This window comes from Pipistrellus kuhlii, unplaced genomic scaffold (assembly GCF_014108245.1).
Source record: "Pipistrellus kuhlii isolate mPipKuh1 unplaced genomic scaffold, mPipKuh1.p scaffold_m20_p_11, whole genome shotgun sequence".
NCBI classification, from domain to species: domain Eukaryota; kingdom Metazoa; phylum Chordata; class Mammalia; order Chiroptera; family Vespertilionidae; genus Pipistrellus; species Pipistrellus kuhlii.
In genome coordinates, this window is record NW_023425416.1 from 50,050,859 (window position 1) to 50,070,791 (window position 19,933).

At 53.3% G+C, this 19,933-nt stretch overlaps 1 protein-coding gene across 2 annotated transcripts in view; it reads left to right on the forward strand.

Moving 5' to 3' along the window:
• CNTN4 (contactin 4) overlaps positions 1-19,933 on the forward strand; it is a 233,005-nt gene that overhangs the window by 158,961 nt on the left and 54,111 nt on the right. For both annotated transcript variants that reach the window (XM_036432117.2, XM_045579510.1), the window contains exon 5: positions 9,534-9,629. In XM_036432117.2, the coding sequence (XP_036288010.1) occupies positions 9,534-9,629 (96 nt within the window). The remainder of the gene's footprint in view (positions 1-9,533; positions 9,630-19,933) is intronic.

Here is a 19,933-nt window from a genome sequence, read left to right on the forward strand (position 1 = left end):
TGTCATGGCTGTGAAATCACCGCACCTGCCAGAGCTTAGCCCTGAGCGAGTTGCCCAGGCAGATGCAGTTCAGACGCTGCCCTCTGGCAGACACAGAGGGACCCAGAGAGCGTTGTCCAGAGGCAGAGAAACAAAGACATGAAACCGGAAAAGGCTCGGCCAGGCATCCATCTGGAGGTGAAATGAGGGGTGGAATTTTTATCTTGAAGCCGACCAAACATCCCGGGACGCTCGCTCCATCGCAGACAAAGGCAGGCAGACGGCGCTCCTCTGCTCAGAGGGCTTTTCGGGGAGGGACCTGTCTCTCTGAGAAGCTGTAATTAACGATGAAGATAATGGCAGCATTTACCACACGCCGGCTCCACCATTTACAAGCGTCTTCTCACTGTACCTTTAGGGGGGAAATCATTCTCTCTTAAAAACGAGAAGACCAAGGGAAGACAAAGGAAGTGATCTATCCGGAGCCACACAGCACGTGGCCACGTGAGATTCTCCAGATGCTCCTGGCTCTCTGGGCTGGCTCCCTCCCCGCTGTTTGGGGCCATCGAAAGGGGTCAGCCGTGGCTCCAGGAACCAGAAAGAGCCAGGCATCGAGCTGTAACCGATCTCAGTGCTGAGCTGGGCCCGCCTGCTGCCTTCTGCCCAGCGAACCCCCAGTCACCAAGGACAGTGCTTGCTATTTTTACTAAGAAATCTCCCAGAGCAGTTCCTTCCCAGCCTGTTCAAAAGGCAGAGGAGCCCAGCTGGCATGGCTCAGTGGCTGAGCATTGGCCCGAGGACCAAGAGGGCACTGGTTTGATTCGGTCAGGGCACACGCCCAGGTTATGGGCTCAATCCCCAGTCCGGAACGTGTAGAAGGCAGCCAATCGATATTTCTCTCACATCAATGTTCTCTCTCTCTCTCTCTCTCTCTCTCTCTCTCTCTCTCTCTCTCTCTCTCTCTCTCCCTCTCCTCTCCCTCTCCCTCTCCCTCTCCCTTCCTCTCTCTATAAAAAATAATAATAATTAAAAATATATTTTTTAAAAAGGCAGAGGAGGGGGACGCGGTCTAGCCTGACAAAGCACGTTCCTGTGGGGGCAGCTGTGGTCTCTGCCTCGGTTCCCCGCTGACCAGCACTCTGAGAGACGCTCCCCTTAAGAACTTCCTGTTTAAGCTGCGGGAGCCACGCCCACATCTTAGGTCCCAGAAGTCACCTGTGTGTGTCGCATGGCCTGATTGAGGGCTTTGTGTATGACAGAGCGAGTTTGGTGTGTTTCAAAGAACTGTCCTCCCTAACCCTATTCCTATTCCTAACCCTATTCCTAACCCTAACCCTAACCCTATCCCTAACCCTATCCCTAACCCTAACCCTAACCCTAACCCTATCCCTAATCCTAACCCTATCCCTAACCCTATTCCTAACCCTATCCCTAACCCTAACCCTATTCCTAACCCTATCCCTAACCCTAACCCTATTCCTAACCCTATCCCTAACCCTATCCTAACCCTAACCCTATCCCTAACCCTAACCCTATCCCTAACCTTACCCCTAATCCTATTCCCAACCCTATCCCTAACCCTATTCCTATCCCTAATCCTTCTGTTCCAAAGCAAGCGGTGGCACCTTTGACGCAGATTCTGCCCATGGAAGGAGGCTCTGTGGTCAGGAGCACTGGCCAGCCCCAATGTGCAGAGAATAGGAACCTTTCCTTTGGTTTAATTACAAAATTCAAATGAGATTGGACTCGCCGCTCCCTTGTGTCTGTCCTCCCTACTGGGTTGTAAGCTTCCTGTCGCCGGGGCGACCCCCTCGTCCTGGACATCGGAGGGACAGAGCCTGAGCCGAGCGAGCAGGAGGCCAGCCTTGCATTCAAATTCATTTTCTGTTAAAGAACACAAAGTGTGTGCGATCCACACAAACCTGAATTAGATGCCTGTACAACGTGATGCGGGTGCGACATCTTTTCATTGCACTTAATTTTTATGTGTTCATTACTGCAAAGCATGCAGACGCCTCCTCCGCAGACTTTTAAAGATTGCTTCTCTGCTCCCGCTGCGAATCTCAGAAACAGCGGGAGGGAGAGCGGGCTGGTTGGCTCTCCCGAGAGCTGCTGCTTGAGGCTGTCCTGACAACGAGGGAAGTGAAGTTGGTGTTTGTTTTCTTTTAGATTAAACCCAAGTGCATCTCCATGAGGTTATGTGCTTGGCCTGGGGCACACACACACATACACACACACCAAAAACATGGTCATACACAGGGTCCCCTCACCATTTACAAACCAAACTTGGGAGGTTTCCTTATCATCGCAGTTCTTACTGAAGTAGGATGATTGGGAGACATCTCTCAGTGGGTTTTCCAGAAAGGGGCTGTGGAGAGGTGAACCAGTGGGCATGGCTGCCGGGAACTTGACGTTTCTGGCAACCAATCAGGCCGGATCCCTGGGTGTCCCCTGATCTAAAAATATCCCTTGATTAAACCCACTTTTCAAAATCCCTGTCCATTCCATGGTGCGGTTTTTAATGTGCCCTTATTTCTCCCAAAGAGAGGGGGGAAAAAAAGCATGCATGCAAATGAAAGACGGGAATCTAAAAATAACATCCATACTTAATACACAAGCTAAATATACCCCAGGTTTTCCCGTCGCTACATTAATTCAATGGAATCTAATTAGGGCCGCTCCGCAGAACCGGAGGAGAGTGAGTAAGTGTCCCACTTCCTGGGGCCTCTCGGTCCTTTCTCAGAGACCAAGTATGCGATGCTCACTGCGCAGGTCCTCACAGGAGATCCGAGTCCGGCAGGTTCCCCAGAGGAGAGGTCAGGTGGAGGGCAGCAGATAGCTCCTCTTTTCTTTTTAGCTTCATCCTCTTCCCTTGCTGCACCCACAGCCCTGACTCCCACCATCTTAGAGTCCACTTTCCAAGGGCCAGATGCTGAGGATCAGGCCTGCAACCTCTCTGAAATCAGTTAAAGTATATTTCTTAAGAAAAGAAGGGGGAAAAAAGCCTTCTTTTTGAGGATGATTTTTTAAAACAATAAATCCTATATAATAAAAGGCTAATATGCAAATCAACCAAACAGCAGAACGTCCAGTCCCTATGATATGCTCTGACCACCAGGGAGTAGACACTCATCCAAGGAGCTGCCCCCTGGTGGTCAGTGCGCTCCCTCAGACAGCAGCAGGCACGCCCGTGTTTCAGTCTTCTCTCTGACTCCTCTCCACGGAGACGGCCGGTGAGACTGCTCCACAGGAAGCCTAAACGGATAATGAGAGAACACAGCGCCTGCACGTCTGACTGATGATGGCTTTATTTCCAAAACTGCAATTAAATGAGATAAAAATATATGGTTGGAGTTGCCCAAACAACTTAAATGGAGCATAAATAACAGCTGCTCGTCATCTGGGAATTTCATCCAGACGGAGCTCCGGTTTCATGCCCTTAAAAAGTTGTAACTCGCACACAGCAAGCTGAGCACCCAGCACCCCCAGTGCCGTCCTGAAGAGAGAGGTCAGCCCTGGCCCAGGGCTCAGGCGGTTAGGCGTGTCCCATACACTGAAGGGTCATGGTTCGATTCCCGATCCCACACACGCCCAGGTTGCCAGCTTGATATCCAGTTGGGGGTGTGCAAGAGGCAGCCAGTCAATGTTTCACTCTCACATTGACTGGCTGTCTCTCTCTCTCTCTCTCTCTCTCTCTCTCTCTCTCTCTCTCTCTCTCTCTCAAAAATCAATTTAAAAAATCTTCAAATAAAAAAATTGAAAGTTTAACTCCAGGAGCCTCTGCCTGGTTTCCATTCAGCACAGGACGTGAGAAACTGCCCATCTATGTTCAAGATTTCGTCCCCACAGGTGGGCAGACCCCCCGTGAGCCACGAGCCCCAGGCTCTGGCCAGGACGATCAGCCAAAGAAAAGAAATGAAAAAGAATGCTGGTGACAAAGCGGTTTCTTTCCCTTTAAGGCGGGTTTCCCTGGCCAGTAGCTGGTGGATTTGCGGTCCCCATCCATGGCTCGTGCGTCTCCGTGTCCTCATACGCCCCCTGGGCCGTCCCTGTAGGTCGCTGACTTTGTGACGGCCCCTCGATCCGCGCCTGTTCAGAGTTTCTTCGGAGGACGGTTATTCCGGTGCAGCTCGCATCGGTCTGCTCAGCCCCGGGCTGCCCCTTTCTCAGGAGGTCCCTGCAACGAATCACAGCGAATCTTCGTCTTCCGAGGGCAGGAGGCTGTGCAGGCCACGGTCACAGCGAAGAATCACGTGTTTCCGTCAAACCGCAGTGACCACCAGTCCCTCGAGGGTCCGAATCCTCGGTGGGAGGGAACAGCCAGGGGGGGGTGAATCGCCGATGAGCTCGGAGCAGCCCTGCTGGCGGGGACCAGCCGTGCCCTTGGCGGGACGTGGTGTCCTGTTTGTGTTCCGGGTGGGAGGAGAGGGCTGAGAACCGAGCGTCTCAGATGGTCAGATAGGGCGCTGCGTGGGGTTACAAATAGATGGGGGGGCGGGTGTAGGCTGCTGGGTCAGAGGGACCAGGGCTCTGGGGTCTGGGGCGTGCAGTGTTCCTTTTCAGACAGTGAGATTAGTAACAGGACTTACCCGGAGGGTGGCTGTGAGCAGTGAGTGGCTGGACACACGGAACATGGGAGCGAATAGTTCCAAGAGGATTGAATTCCCAGTGCAGCCTCAGCAGCCTCCGTCGGCGGCACCTCGGTGATGCTATTTTGAGTCTCGCCCCTGCGTGTTGCTGGAAGGAAAAGTGTGGAGTAATGCGAACAGAAGACACGGGGAGTCCCCCGCCCCCTCCGCTCTGCTAAACGCAGGAACGCTGACCCGGCAGATCCGTCCGCAGTCTCTGCACACCTGGGCCCCCTCCTGCTGCTCCCTGCTCCCCGCTCAGGCCTCCTGCGCAGAGGGGACTGTGAGTGAGAATCGCCTATGAATAAACATCAGGCACCACAGCGGGCCCCGCCATTAATCCTCTCTCCGACTGTCTCGGCCCTGCGTTCCTTCCCCGTTCCTTCGGAGCTTGCATTCTTCCTTCGTCTCTTTTCGAGTTGATCAAAACTCACTCCCACGTAATTTATGCCGCTCTGATGGACCTGCTCCCAGGAAGCGTTCCGACTGAATGGATGTCCCCTTCGCGGCGAATGACTGAGGGCGAGGTGGCGTCTTTGCAGCCCTCGGCGGTTTGGAAAAGGCGGTTCTGAAAGCGGGGGCTTTGTCTGTGCTGAGTAAAGAGAGTGGGAGAGTGGACATCTGTGGGGGGCGGGGTCAGCACCCTGGAGAGCTCCCGCGCGGCCCTGTCCACCGGCAAGTAAGTGGTCCAGGGAATTCCGGTGACATCCAAAGCCTTGGCCGTGGGGACTGTGATCGGCCAAGGTCACGAGCCATTTCTGTGACCCAGTCATTTGTAAGTTCGTGTACATTAGCTGAGGAATGGTAATAAGGCTCCTTGGTATGCAAATATCTCCAGGCAAGAGCTTGCCTTTCATTTCAATGTCAAACCGCCAGCTAGCATCAGATTTTGGTCGCTGACTTTAAATAAATGGGGGTATTTACATCTGATTTTTAGCATGGCCATAGGCTTTTGCTTCGAATCCTGTTTCCTCTTTTCTTCTCCCTCCCCTGGCCAGCTTTTTTCAAAAACATATATATATATATATATATATATATATATATATATATATATATATATATATATTGTTTATCTTAGAGAGGAAGGGAGAAGGAGAGAGATAGAAACATCAATGATGAGAGAGAATCATTGATCAACTGCCTCCTGCACGCCCCCTACTGAGGATAGAGCCCCACAATCTGGCACGTGCCCTGACAGGGAATCGAACCGTGACCTCCTGGTTCATAGGTCACATTCAACCACTGAGCCATACCGGCCGGCTTCTCTGGCCATCTTACCACCAAGTCCCACCCTCTTCAGATGGTCCCGCCCAGGTGACCTGAGGCTCTTCTGCGAGATGGGAGGTCCCTCAGTGACGGGCTTAGTAAGTCACTCTTTTAGCCATTGTTATCACTGCTCAGAAGTTATCTTGGTCCCTTACGCTAGACAACAGCCAGGTGTTTATTGCAAGCTACCCCTTCCTCAGCTCCGAACATTTAATAACGTTCCAGACAGAAAATGTGGTCCCCCCTCCCTCCCCCTCTCTCTCTGACATTCTCTGCGGTCTGCATTCAGGTGTTTTCATATATGAAGAGTTTCTAAAAATTATTTATCACATATTGCAGCCTTCAGACCTCTGTGCACTTTTCTCCCTCAGGAATTTAGCTGCTAAACCTTCCTCTGTGTTATCCGCGAGCCACACACTCTGAGGATTACAGCGATTTTCTAAGCTCATTTAAATAAAAACTCTGGTATTGCTTCCCACAGGAGAATAAAGGACAGCGGTTTTTCACAAGAAAAAAAAATGATATGAGACACATTCGCCACAAAAGTGTGCCATCCTTGGCATGTGGTTTCTGGGGGGAAATGTCCACCCGCTCCCCTGAGTCTGCGGAAGTGCTGTGTCCCAGGTCCTGAGCCCGGGCTTTGGAGAGACGGTGTGGCGGTGATCTGGCTGAGCCCTCGCCCTCGCTGCATGCAGAGCCTCTCTGAGCAGCAGCTAGCCCGCAGGCTGGGAACTGGGAGATGATTAGATCTGCAAGAAAAGGACTTGGCACCGCCCACCATGACCTCAGCTCATTGTGAGTCCAGTTGTTATTGCCCTTGGCACTGTGGTCCCAGCTCCCAAGCTGTGTCTGCACCAGGTCTCAGTCCCCAGGCGCATCCCTGCTGAGCATCCTCAGCACCGAGGCTGCCAGATAAAGCGGCTCTCAGTAAAACAACGTGTGGGAATCACTGCGGGAGGCCTGGCTCTGTGCGCACACACTTCCAAAAATACCCACAAGCTCCTGGGGTTCTGGGGGTGGGAAACTGGAGCCGCCGTTAGCATCCGGGTGGAGAGTTACAGCTACAGGGACCGCTTTTGATCACATGACCTCTCCCCTAGCCCGTGCCTGGCTCTGCTGTCCGGGTTAGCCTGTCACATTGCTCCTTGGAGCCCTTTTTAAATAGAATGATTGGCATGTGATTGGGCAAGGTAGTCCCGCCTCCCCCAGTGGGCGGGACAGCAACCTCGTAGCCTGAAAGGTCTGTTTTTCAAATATTTTTAAAAATTCTTTTTATTGGTTTTATATTTGAGAGAGAAATAGAGGAAGGATAGAGCGATAAACACCGATGAGAGAGAAACATCATTGAACAGCTGCCTCTTGTACGCCCCCTGCTAGGAATCGAGCCCACAACCCGGGCATGTGCCCCAACTGGGAATCGATCCAGGACCTCTTGGTGCACGGGCCGACGCTCAACCACTGAGCCACACCAGCCAGGCTTCAAATATTACCTCATGGAATCTTTTCCCATCCGTCTTAGTTTAAAACAAAACACAGGTGTTCTCATTTAGGAGAGAAGGAAGCCCTACCCACAGCCAGCAGCGGGCCCGGAACCCGGCAGAGAGCATTATGAGACAGATCCGTCCTAATGTGTCTCCCTGGTCCCCGTGTAGGTAGGCTCTGCCATCTGGAATCTATTTCAATTAACTGAGAAATGTGTCTAAATATTTCCTCAAATACCAGATTAATGTGATAGATTCTGACGACCCACATCTTGCAGAACAGCGTGGATTTAAAACGTAAAACGGAAGAATCCGGAATCCAGTTTTTAAGCTCAACAGGACTGCTAAACATCATGGCACGGCATGGCCGGCATCACTCAGTGGTTGAGCATCAACCTATGAACCAGGAGGTCACGGCTCCATTCCTGGTCAGGGCACAGGCCTGGGTTGTGGGCTCCATCCCCAGAGTGGGGTGTGCAGAAGGCAGCTGATGGACGATTCTCTCTCATCATGGATGTTTCTTTCCCTTTCCCTTCCTCTCTGAAATCAGTAAGAATATATATTTTTTTAAATCATGGCAGATATTTCTCCTTTTCTTCTCCGTTTTTTAGTGCTTCTCCCTCAGGCAGCACCACGGTGGGTTTTGCCTGGATCAGATGTGATCTCTGATACCACCCAGCTCCTCACGTTCCACGCGACCCTGGGGATTGGGGGGATTCTGTGCAGAAGCAGATAGCTTACTGAAGACCCCGGGTGCGGAAATGACGGTTCAGACTTACCCAGTGTCACCCTGGGGGATAATCGTTGACACGATTCATGCTGTAACCACGTTTTTAAAATCCCCGGTTTCATCTCCTTTTGAAGGCTCCTGAAACTGACTCCTTAAAGAAGAAAGAAACTCAAGTCCTTCCCTCTCCTTCCCCACCCCCCCCCACCCCCCGGGGCCCACTGACTAAAAACCAGGTCGTTACGTCGAAGTGGAATTCCGACGGCAGCCCTGTTTGGCTTGACGCCGAGTACGGGTATGAACTCAGCTCTGGGGTCTCCCGGCTCCTGGGATAAGGTGGGGCCTGTCAGAGTCTCGGCAGCAGCCAGAGGGCGTTCTGTGAGGGTTCTGTGAAGACTAGTACTTCGTTCGAGAAGACATCACTGTATGACCTTAAAATGTGCTTAAGTCCACCGGAAGCTGGTGATGGAGCCTGTGTGTGTGTGGATCTTTAATACCCTGGACTGTCCCTGTGCCCACCCTGCGTGTGGAGGTGCCCCCTTTGTCGCTGCTGTGCCCGGGTCCGCTCCATCGCTCACGACACAGCCTCTAACGGGTGCCTGGGGACCCCCCCCTCCTCCTGTCTGTCAGATGGAACATGAATCGCCCACACACAAACGCCGGTCTGGGAATCCACCTCCAGCTGGAGAGGAGAGCATGGCATCAAGTAGCTCAGACAACAGAAATGGAAGGCACTTCAACACTCCCTGGGACCATTTACATCTAAGAGGATGGAATGAAAACGGATCTTTAAACAATAACATGGCATCATTCGACGTCTTTCTTACGTTAACTCATTTTTAGTGGCAACTGGTCATTGAGGGTCTCCAACTGTGATTCAGGGCTTGTACCGTGTTTCCCCGAAAATAAGACCTAGCGCAACTTTGGGAGAAAAAGTGAATATAAGACACTGTCTTATTTTGGGGGAAACAGGGTAGTAGCTTCTCTCTACCCGACGTGGCCTCCCTGAGGGGGGCATCCTCTTAGCCGGAGCCGGGACAGCACCTCTGCACACCCGGAATCCACACGGGCCCAGCCGGGAGGCTCACAGCCCAGTGTTGGCCTGTGGGCATTCCCGGTCAGGGCACGTGCCCGGGTGGCGGGCTCGATCCCCAGGAAGGGGCGTGCAGGAGGCAGCCGAGCCATGGTTCTCTCTCCCTCTTCATTCTCCTCGGAAATCAATAAATATGTGTGTTAAAGTTCTCATTGCGTGTTAAGTGCTTTGCATCTCACTGGGCCCTGTGACGAGGGCTGCCCTGCGGCATGGACGTGAAATCGGGGGACACGACAGCGCTCACGAGGAGAGGCTCACCGGATGAGGCGCCTGTGCGGGCGCCTGAGGCTGGGTTTCAGCACGCTCCCCTGGCGTCTGGGACTTCCGTGTGAACCCCTTTCTTCTCTTCCTCCCCCCAGATCTCGAGAACTTCCAGACGAGAGCGAGGAGCACGGTGTCTGTCCGCCAGGGCCAGGGCATGGTGCTGCTGTGCGGGCCGCCCGCCCACTCCGGAGGTGAGTAGTGCCCACCGCCCGGTGCCCGGTGCCCGGTGCCCACCACTCCTCGCTCTGTCTGGCCAGTGGTCCCCCTCCCGGCACCAGAGGGGGACAGTGCCATCCGTAGAGATCCCCAGAGCGCCGCGGGGCCCGGGGCAGTGCTGCCCACGCCTCCCTCCCATCATTGGGTAGGAAAGCGTCAGCCGGTACACAAGTCCCACCCTGTCACCGGGCTCAAGGAAGGGACCCTGTCTGCGTGGGTTGGAATTCGAATCCTGCTGCCTGGCCCAGAAACATGGGTGGGGCCACCCAGGACTGCACATAAGGCGCCGTGAAGCTGTGCATACCATGGCTGTCCGGCTCCCCACACTCGAGCCCCAATTTCATGACTGAGCATGGATGGACACTTGCCCGTCTGATTCTAAGCAGACACCCCTCCCCCCCCAGCCCCTGGCATCCAGCTGTGTGCTTTCTGCCCGAATTCTCCTTTTCCTCTGGCTGCGCTGGTTTTGGGTTTATAGCACGTCGCAGGCCACAGCTTAGAACTAGACTCAGCCACCTGGTAAACACTTATGAACTAAATGTCTTTGTGTCCAAGTCGAGCAAAGAAACTCATTTAATTAAGTTTTTAAAAAGAAACAGCAGAAATAAACTTCGAGAAATTCTTCTTCTCTCTCTTCCCTTCCCATTTTGCTTCGGGGGGGCAGCTCAGCCACGGATTATAGTTCCTTAGCCACGGCCCTCAGAGCAATGGTCTGCTGGGAATGACCGGATGCTTGATTCAGCGACAGGACTGCCTGAGTGTTTGAGGCTGGAATTCAGCCCGAGTGGGGCATGGGTTTTCTTTTTAAACATCAGGGGAAATCGAAGAGATTATCTTCAGGCTTGATCCTCAGGATGGGAGATCAGTCAGAGGAAGGGCCAGACACACAAGCATCAAAAGGAGGAGGCGTTTGGAAGGTGGGCTTTGGTCCACAAAGCCCAGTGACTTCGTGACATGCTTTGGAGTCTGTCCGGTTTCTCATCCCCTCGACCCAGCGTCCGCCTAGGAGCCGCCTGGGAAGCCAGGCTGCCCCAGGGGTGGGTTTAAGGAGGGGAGAGTGAGGGTGTAGGAAGAAGGGACAGTATCTCAGGCAGAACCAGAGCCGCCGGGGCCTGAGTGGGGAGGCTGTCTGGCCAGGAGGGAGGGGCCAGGGTCAGGGCCCTGGGCGGGGCAGGGAGAAGGGACCCTGTACGCCTGGCGGTAGGCAGTGAGGAGGCTGAGGTGTTCTTAAAGAGGCAGGTGTTTTCCTGAACAGAAATTAGCCATTGCGAGGTGGGACTTGGTGGGGGTGGAGGCCACGTTGCATGGGTTCAAGAAAGATGCAAAGTCCTAACCAGACCGGACAAGTGGGTGGGACTGGAAAATGGTGGCAGAAGCCTGTCTTCGTCTGTTCCGGCTGCTGCAACAACACGCCACAGGCGGACACAGGAGACACCACGAGTTTGCAGAGAGAAAAGGCAAGCGCATGCCCCTCCGAATCCAATGGAGAGCGAACGAGAGAGATACAAACGCTCGGAATTAGAATTGGAAAGAGCACATCGCTCTGCACAAGAGATTTAAAATCGGGAGAGAAAGCTCCGTCCCACTCCGATCGCTTGAACATCTGGACAAAATGAGCCATCCGCTAAAAATGTGTAAATAGCAGCGCTGAGCCCAGAACATGCAGAAACCGGAATAGACTGGTAATCGTGGACGGAGCTGGGGCTGGTGGAGAGGGACTTTCTCCAGGTGCCGTGGGATTTGTAAGAAAACCTCTGAGCTGCCCGGGCAGAGGCCCGGCCTGCACTGGGCTGCACTGGGCAGTGGCTTTCTGCGGGGGATGGAAAAGCATCCGCCTCCACACCACATCCCTGAGGGCTCTGAGCCCGGGTCCGAGAACGGCTTGGGAGAGGGGGACACGCTACGCTACACAGGCTCGCCCATTTTTGGGTTAATGAACTTGACATTCAAGCTGACGGGGCTTCTGTTTCCATCCCTGCACTCCTTCCTGCAGCATAGATGTGGCGTTTGTCACTAAACATCAACCCATCAACCGGAGAAACCCGGGCAGAGGGTGGCCGGTCTGTGGCCGGCACCTGCCATAGGCCGCAATCTGAAGCCGGGCGTGTTGTGTTGTGTTGTGCAGCGGGCACCCTGCCACCCTGCTTCCCATGGCACACCTCGGGTCAGTCCCCCCAAATCCACATGCCCTGCAGCAGTCGTGTAGCAGCAGCAATGCAGCTAGTGCGGTCATCTGGTGATGTCGCGGCCTTGCGGACGGCTTGAGGGCCAAGCCTGCGTGCCCTCCCGAGGCGCGGGGCCGAGGACAGTGAGCGGGAAGCGCCTGCCTGTCCGTGCTCCGGCCACGAGGGCCGTCCCTGCACAGCCGCCATCGGAGGCGGTCCCCTGCCCGGCACGCGGCCTCTCCGGTCTGAATGGCAGGGTCCACCCCTAAAGCTCCAGCCCAGCGGCGTGCGTGTGGCTCTGTGGAAACTTCCAGAATGGGGATGAATAAGACAGGGTGGGACCAAGCTAATCCTCCGCCACCCCAGCTTTACAACTCGCCCCTTTGCTGTGTGAGGTCATGTCTTTCAAACGGCGCACAAGCACGTAAAAAGGGCTCTTCTGGACACTGTGACCCCGCAGCCAACACCTGCCTCTCCCCCGCAGCCTGTCTTATCAGAAGCAACCGGGTTCAGTTCCTGGAGGAGTGAGCAGCTTCTGTGGTCAGCGAGTGTGAGGAATGTGGAAGCTGTGAGTTAGTAGAAAGGATGTGCCATCCACACCCTGTGTCTTGCAAGAGGAAATAAATAATTGGAAGTGTCCAGGGTGCTGACCCTGGGATGCCACTGCCTCTTCATCACTCCGGGGCGGCCCTGGGAGCCACTAATGAGGCCTGCGGAGTCTGCCCCAGCCCTGTCAGCCTCGTCCCCAGGGGTGCCCTGGGCGTTGGGAGGGCTGACATCCGCACATAGCTCCCAGTGACTCTCCATGAATAATGGACCGCCTGCCGGAAGCCGTAGGCGCCCTGCCCACCAGACGCTGTTCCTTTCAGGTGCCAGGATGCTGTGAATGGCAGGAGAGGGAGGGGGGGGGGGCATGATAAAAGGCAGCTGGCACCTGTACCTCGGGCTCCTCCAAACCAGAGCAGGCGATGGCCCTCCCCAGTGAAGTTTCCGGAAACACAGCATGATGGATGCCACACTGATGGCTGGCTTTCTCCAGCCCCGTGACAGCCCGCAGCCGGATCAAACCCAGCAGCCCACGCCCCGAGATTATATAAGACGCAGAGTTTCTGGCAGCGATGTTGGCTCCCTGGAGACAAAGCACAGCAAGTTTGAAAGTGTTATTTCCTCACCTATCTGCAAAGGAGCTGTCCTAACACAGACAGCTGAACATGTTTCCAATTAATTGGTAGAAAATAATTATCTAAGTTTAGTCAAAAATTGCTGTTGAGATCTTGGTTGGGTTGTTTGTGAGTTCCCTTTAGATGTGGATGGCAAAAGAAAGAACAGAGCTGAAACCGGTTTGGCTCAGTGGATAGAGCATCAGTCTGCAGACTCAAGGGTCCCAGGTTCGATTCCAGTCAAAGGCATGTACATTGGTTGCGGGCATATCCCAGGTAGGGGGTGTGCAGGAGGTTTCTCTCTCATCGATGTTTCTAGCTCTCTATCCCTCTCTTTTCCTCTTTGGAAAAGAAAGAAAGAAAAGAAAAAAAGAAGGAAGGAAGGAAGGAAGGAAGGAAGGAAGGAAGGAAGGAAGGAAGGAAAGGAAGGAAGGAAGGAAGGAAGGAAGGAAGGAAGGAAGGAAGGAAGGAAGAAAGAAAGAAAGAAAGAAAGAAAGAAAGAAAGAAAGAAAGAAAGAAAAGAGAAGAGAAGAGAAGAGGCAATCAGAACAAAAACAGGGCCCAGCTGGTGTGGCTCTGTAGCTGAGTGTTACCTATGAACCAGGAGGTCAGGGTTCGATTCCCCATCAGGGCACAGGCCCAGGTTGCAGGCTTGATCCCCAGTAGGGGGCGTGCAGGAGGCAGAACCCTTCACCTCCCTCAGAGTCCCTGCTCTGCTTTGTCACATGAAGCCAGAGGGGAGTCAGATCGTCCACGGTCTTTCCAAACCATGAGCTGTTGATGCCGATCTCATCACTGGACAATTTCCCAACAAAGATACTACGAGGGATGCTGACCCTCAGAATTCAGACCCAGATACCGACGTTCGTGCACCTTGCCCATGCAATCTGAGTTCAGGAGAGACATCTGGGTGGATTTGACATTGGTCTGGCTTTTCAGAGCAGGGGCCTGTTAATGACACACACACACACACACACCGGCCATAGGCAGAATCGCCATCACCTTCATTGGAATTGCTTCCCATGGAACATCGCATGTCCTACACTCACCCAGACGCTTCCATTTTGCCCGCTCTACCATCGGCACCAAGGCAATGCGGTGTGGTCTCAGATTACTTACAGCTGAAAGAGAATTCGGTTTAATTTTGCTTTTTCTATTCCTGCTACAATTTCATCTTACTCTTTTTGCTTTTCAAACGGGACCTGAGTTTATTGCAATGCACAGCTTCTGTACAGCCCACAAACAAAGTACCCCCGTGTAATAACAACAAAGAACATGGCGTTTCTTGTGCAATGCATGACCCATGGCTGAGGTCTTTCGATGTATGTGAGCTCTTAGAAAGTAGTTACCAAGGCACTCACAATCCAAGGGAACCGGAAACAGGAAAGAAAGTGGAATAATGCAAATGATGATTAGGAACATCTGATGGTGGAGCTGAACAATGCCTGAAGAAAGAGTCTTATCGAGGCCAAGTCCAAGGGCCCGTCCGGAAGCCAGCAATGAAGAACGGGACTCATCCCCGCCCAGGCTGGCTCCAGCATCGAGTCTGCCCTTGTCCAGTAGCCCAGAGATCTGGTATCTGCTCGGTCCTTTGGGAAGAAATCTTTCCCCCTTTTTTTGCGGGTCAGGGGCTCTGGGTTGTAGGGAAAGTGAGTCTGTGAGGGACGGAGGGGAAGGGGAGGAGCCTGGCTGGCCCGGAGGTCACGGGACATGCTGCCTCTTGGTGATTCCATTCCCCTCCATGGCCACAGTGTTAAATGTCCCACGGAGGAAACGTCCTGCAGAGGGGAGTCCAGGGAGCAGATCTGTCCTGTGGCCAGAAGGCCGCTGAGCAGAGGTGTGCACAGCTGAAGGGTTAACCGGTCACCTTGAAATAGCCGATGGAAACACAGAGGGGCTTTTTTTTATTCAACGGAAACAGTAACAATGACAACAAAATACAGACCCTAGCTCCCCACCCCTACTTCCCCTAGAACATCTTAGTGAAGGGGAAGTATTGAGACTTCATCCAACACCTTCACCTTCTGACCGAGCGCTGCGAAGGCCGTCCTCAGGGGCCTGTTCGTTAACATAAGCCGTTACAGGTTGCAGGTGATTCTGTGCATAGCGGAAAAGATGTCTTTGAGGAGCCTGCAGCCCAGCAGGAGAGACCGAGAAAGAGGCAGCAGTGGTCCAACCGGAGACACTTAGGTGGTGGCCGCGGCCCTGGGTGCTCTGCCCGCCCTTGTCCTCTGCCCTCCACCTTACGCTGAGCCCTGCCTTTTCTCAGCTCCGTGTCGCATTCCGGAGAGAAAAGGCAGGCATCTGAGAGATCATAAGCGTGTCGGTGCCTTCAGACGGCTGACCCGTGGCCTCGGCACTCGTCCCGTTGAAGATCAGCCAGGGCCTGTGCAATTAGCCCCGAGCACCGTCAGCTGAGGAGCGAGGCCAGCGGGGCTCCAGGGCTCAGGTCGGACGCGGATGGAGAGCGGAGAAGGTCCGAACCCCGGCCCCAGGCGGAGCAGGGCAGGTGGGGTCGAGCGTCATCAAACAGGGTCAGCTCATCAGTGTTCACCCGGCAATCCGGGACCTGTGTCTGCCGGTCCCTGGGGGCAGAGGTGGCCCTTCCGGAGGGGCCCGTCTGTGTGAGGAGCTGGCGGAGACAGTGCCGAGCGGGCCTTCGCCCTGGCCCTGCCCCCCATGCCTTCCTAACAGCATAGCCAGGCTCTTGGCGGCTCCCTCTCACTGTGTCTGTGCGTGCGAGCTCACAGCGTGCTGGCACCCGGCGCCGAGCGGCTGCGGTGAGAGCGACGCTGGGCCCAGAGCCTGTTCAGAGGGACCTTCCTTCTTCCCTCTCAGCCTCTCTCCCGAACCCCCGCACCTCCATCAGCAGGAACCAGCTGCAGAGCCGCCCCCAGGGAGTACCACCCCACCTGACCCCCCACTCCCACAGGCAGAGTTAACTCTAAACAGCCCAGAGAGATGGGGTGACTTGCCCAAGTCACACAGCCAACGGCAGGCAAGTCTTAGTGCTCTCAGTCGGACTGAGGCTGGTAGGCACCCGAGGAAGAAGCAGCGAAGCAGATGCCCAGGGCGTGGCGGGGCTGCTGCAGGGCCGGGCAAGGGCCAGGGGAACCATCTGGGGGTTTGGGGGTTTTGGGTTTCTGTTTAATATTTTTATTGATTTCAGGGAGGAAGGGAGAAGGAGAGAGAGATAGAGACATCAATGATGAGAGAGAATCATTGATCAGCTGCCTCCTGCATGCCCCACACTGGGGACTGAGCCCTCAACCCACAACTGCCTCCGTGAAACTGAAGAAATGGGTCTGTGTATTTAGCTCTAGTAAACGCAATAACTGAGGCCTTCACTAGGAAATGTAAATATTTCTCCATCTTCCCGGAGATGGATAGATTCCCACCCCCCACCCCCTCCCCCCAGGGATTCTTTTTTCTTAAGTTAAGAATGTGTTTAAATCCCCCTGGCATGTTAGAATAATCATGAATGTTTACAGTTGCTATAGCGACTGGAAATGTTGGCACGCGGTGGGCAGGGAGCCTGCGAGAGGCAGATAAGCCGCGTCAATTATTGAACATCTGTCCGACGCGTCGTCGATGGAGAGCGACAGGCGCCGCGCGGCAGCGCCGGTGGGTGCGTGCCCGCCGTGGACACCCCTTCAGAGCTCGGTGCTGTCTGGTCTCGGCGCCACCCTGGGAGGCCATTAGCTCCACTCCCCCCGCGTGAAGGAGGCCGTGCCGGGTGAGGCATGGCTGCGCGTGTAATTTCTATCCCGTAACAACATTAATCCCCTCTGCAGGATGCGGCCCTGTGATTTCTCGAGCGCATTATTTAATTTAGTCTTCACGACAACACTCGGAACAAGGCAAAGGAATATTCATTTTGCCGGAGCGCGGTGGGGAGCGAGGCCTTCGCATCCATGCGTGTCCGGGGGTTCTCTCCTCGCCCGTCCCAGCCCCCCCGTGCGGGGGAGCACCCTGCCGTCTGCCACGGGTGGGTCTCAGCACTCAGGCTGGTGCCTCGACAGTCGCCCCACAGCACATAGGGCCCCTTCGGCTCCGAGGCCCGCCCGGGGCGCCCGCAGCCCAGCCCAGCCCTCTGCAGGCGGAGCCCGTTCGGCAGCGCCCCGGTCAAGTTGACGCCTTTGCTGCCATTGTCCCAGGATGACCTCTGACCCCCTGACACTTGGCACATCGTTCTCACGAGCACGTTCTTCATTGGCCATCGGGCCTCAGCCAAGGAGAGGGTCGGCCCTTCCTTACGTGTGAGGGAACCGAGGGTTTTCTGTTGGTTGATTTGGCCAAGATCGCAAAGCGCCCGGGAGGACCCCTCCTCCACCCTGCCCCGCCAGCACTAAATGCAGTAAAACAAGCCGAAACCGGTTTGGCTCAGTGGATAGAGCATCGGCCTGTGGACTGAAAGGTCCCAGGTTCAATTCAGGTCAAGGGCATGTACCTTGGTTGCTGGCACATCCCCAGTAGGGGGTGTGCAGGAGGCAGCTGATGAGTGTTTCTCTCTCATTGATATTTCTAGCTCTCTGTCCCTCTCTCTTCCTCTCTGTAAAAAATCAATAAAATATATATTTAAGTAAAGAAAAGAGAGAGAGAGAGAGAGAGAGAGAGATAAAGAAATAAATAAATACAGTAAAACAAAACACCAAGGAAAACAAACAGAAACAAAACAAAGCACCAGGACGGTATTTAATGCCGCCCCAGATCCCCCTTGGGAGGTGGGTAACAGGCGTGGTCTCCTTGGGACTCCGCCCCACCCCCTGTGCAGCCCTTAGAACAGGACCGGTTCCCGTGAAAACGGACTGAAGAAGTAGCGCTGAGACGGGAGCCCAGAGGACAGACTCGGGAGGACGAAGCTTCCATCCGGTCCCGTCAGCCACAGCACAGCTTGGCCGCTGCAGTCAGTGCACAGCTTCCGTCTTTAAATGTCCGAGTAAGAAGGCAAAGTACTTCTCTTTGGGGAAAGACAGGTCCCTTTCTTTCTTTTCGTTTCTTTTTATCTTTTGTTGTTGCTGTTGTTATTAATATATTTTAATTGATTTCAGAGATGAAGGGAGAGGGAAAGATAGAAACATCAATGATGAGAGAGAATCATGGATCGGCTGCCTCCTGCACGCCCCCTGCTGGGGATTGGCCCGCCACCCAGGCATGTGCCCTGACCGGGAATCGAACTGTGACTTCCTGGTTCAGAGGTTGATGCTCAACTACTGAGCAACACTGGCTGAGCAAGACAAACCTCTTTCTGATAGACCCCCAAGCCCAGCTTTTGTGACTTGTTTCTCTCTGCATTGGTGCCACCACGGCAGGGCAGACACGGGAAAAGACGCCTTGCATTATTACAATAGAGACTTCTCATTTCTTGGCACATTTGATTGAGGGTTAATTCGTGCGCCGAATGTAGGTGTGTGAGCTTTGGTCACATCTCTCAGTGAAGAGGGTGTCGCGTTGTTTAGTAGCCTGGGAAGAGGCTGTGTATTGGTGCCTTCTGTGGGCACAGGCACGATTGCTCAAAAGCTTGCTCAGCTGAAACCGGTTTGGCTCTGGTGATAGAGCATCAGTCTTCGGACTGAAAGGTCCCAGGTTCGATTCCGGTCAAGGGCATGTACATTGGTTGCAGGCACATCCCCAGTAGGGGGTGTACAGGAGGCAGCTGGTCGATGTTTCTCTCTCATCGATGTTTCTAGCTCTCTATCCCTCTCCCTTCCTCTCAGTGAAAAATCAATAAAATATTAAATAAAAATAAAAAAAAGCTTGCTCAGTGGCTGCTTCAGTCTTTTCAAAATATAAATAATTATAGTTTCATTGGCATTTTCTACCATTTACTCAAAATTTATCATCATTCCTGTGAATGCACTCCAGCTGAATATTTCTTTTTATGCTCTTGTTGCCCAGAAATTGCCACTCTGGAAGTAATAAGAGAGATGTTGATGAGGCTGTGAAAAGCAGAAATTAATGACGATTTGCTGGCGCACAACATTATATTAGCTTCCGATGCACACTATGGCGATTCAGCATGTGTAGACATTGCAGGATAATCGCCCACTACGGCCAGTGGCCATCTGCCACCAGGCCCGGCCACGGGCCATGGTCCCCAGGCTGCACGGTACATCCCGTGACCGACTTTATAACTGACGGTGGGGTGTAGTCCTTGTGCATCTACTTGTATCCCAAACTCAGCCTGTGATTTTCATTTTTCTGTGGCATCCTTGTCTGGCTTTGGTATCAGGGTAGCACAGGGCTGTACTATGAGTCTGGAAGCTTTCCCTTCTCGTCAGGTCTTTGGAAGCGTCCGAGCAGAAGAGGCATTTCGCCTTGGATCGTTTGTAGAATTCGCCTGTGAAGCCATCTGGTCCTGGATGCTGGTGTGTTGGGAGGTGTTTCTTTAATGAGTTAACTTCACTTCCAGTCATTCGTGTCTGCTCAGATGTTCTGTGTGTGTGTGTGTGTGTGTGTGTGTGTATGTGTGTTTTCACTTTTCACTCTTGGAAGACTGTATGTATCTTGGATTCGGCCCACTTCTCCTGAGCTAATTGGCCCTCTCTCACGATTTGTATTTCTGTTGTATCCATTGTAACTTCTTCTCTTTTAATTTTTTATTTTGTTGTGGGTTTTGAGCCCTTTCTCTCTCGCTTTTCTTAGTGAGTCTAGCTACCAGTTTGTCCATTTTCCTTGCCTTTTCAAAGAACCAGCTCTTAGTTTCCTTAAAATGTGTATTGTCTTCTCAGTGTCTATTTCGTTTATTTCCACTGTAATCTTTATCATTTTCTTCCTCTTACTGACTTTGGGTTTGCTTGTTCTTCTCTTTCTAGTTCCTTTAGGTTGAAAGTCAGATTATCTGAGTTTTTTTCTTGTTTCTTCAGGCAGGTTTGTTTTGCTATGAACTTTCCTTTTCAGAATTTTCTCATGGAATTTTGTAGATCATAATCCTGTTTTTCCTGCTCCACATTA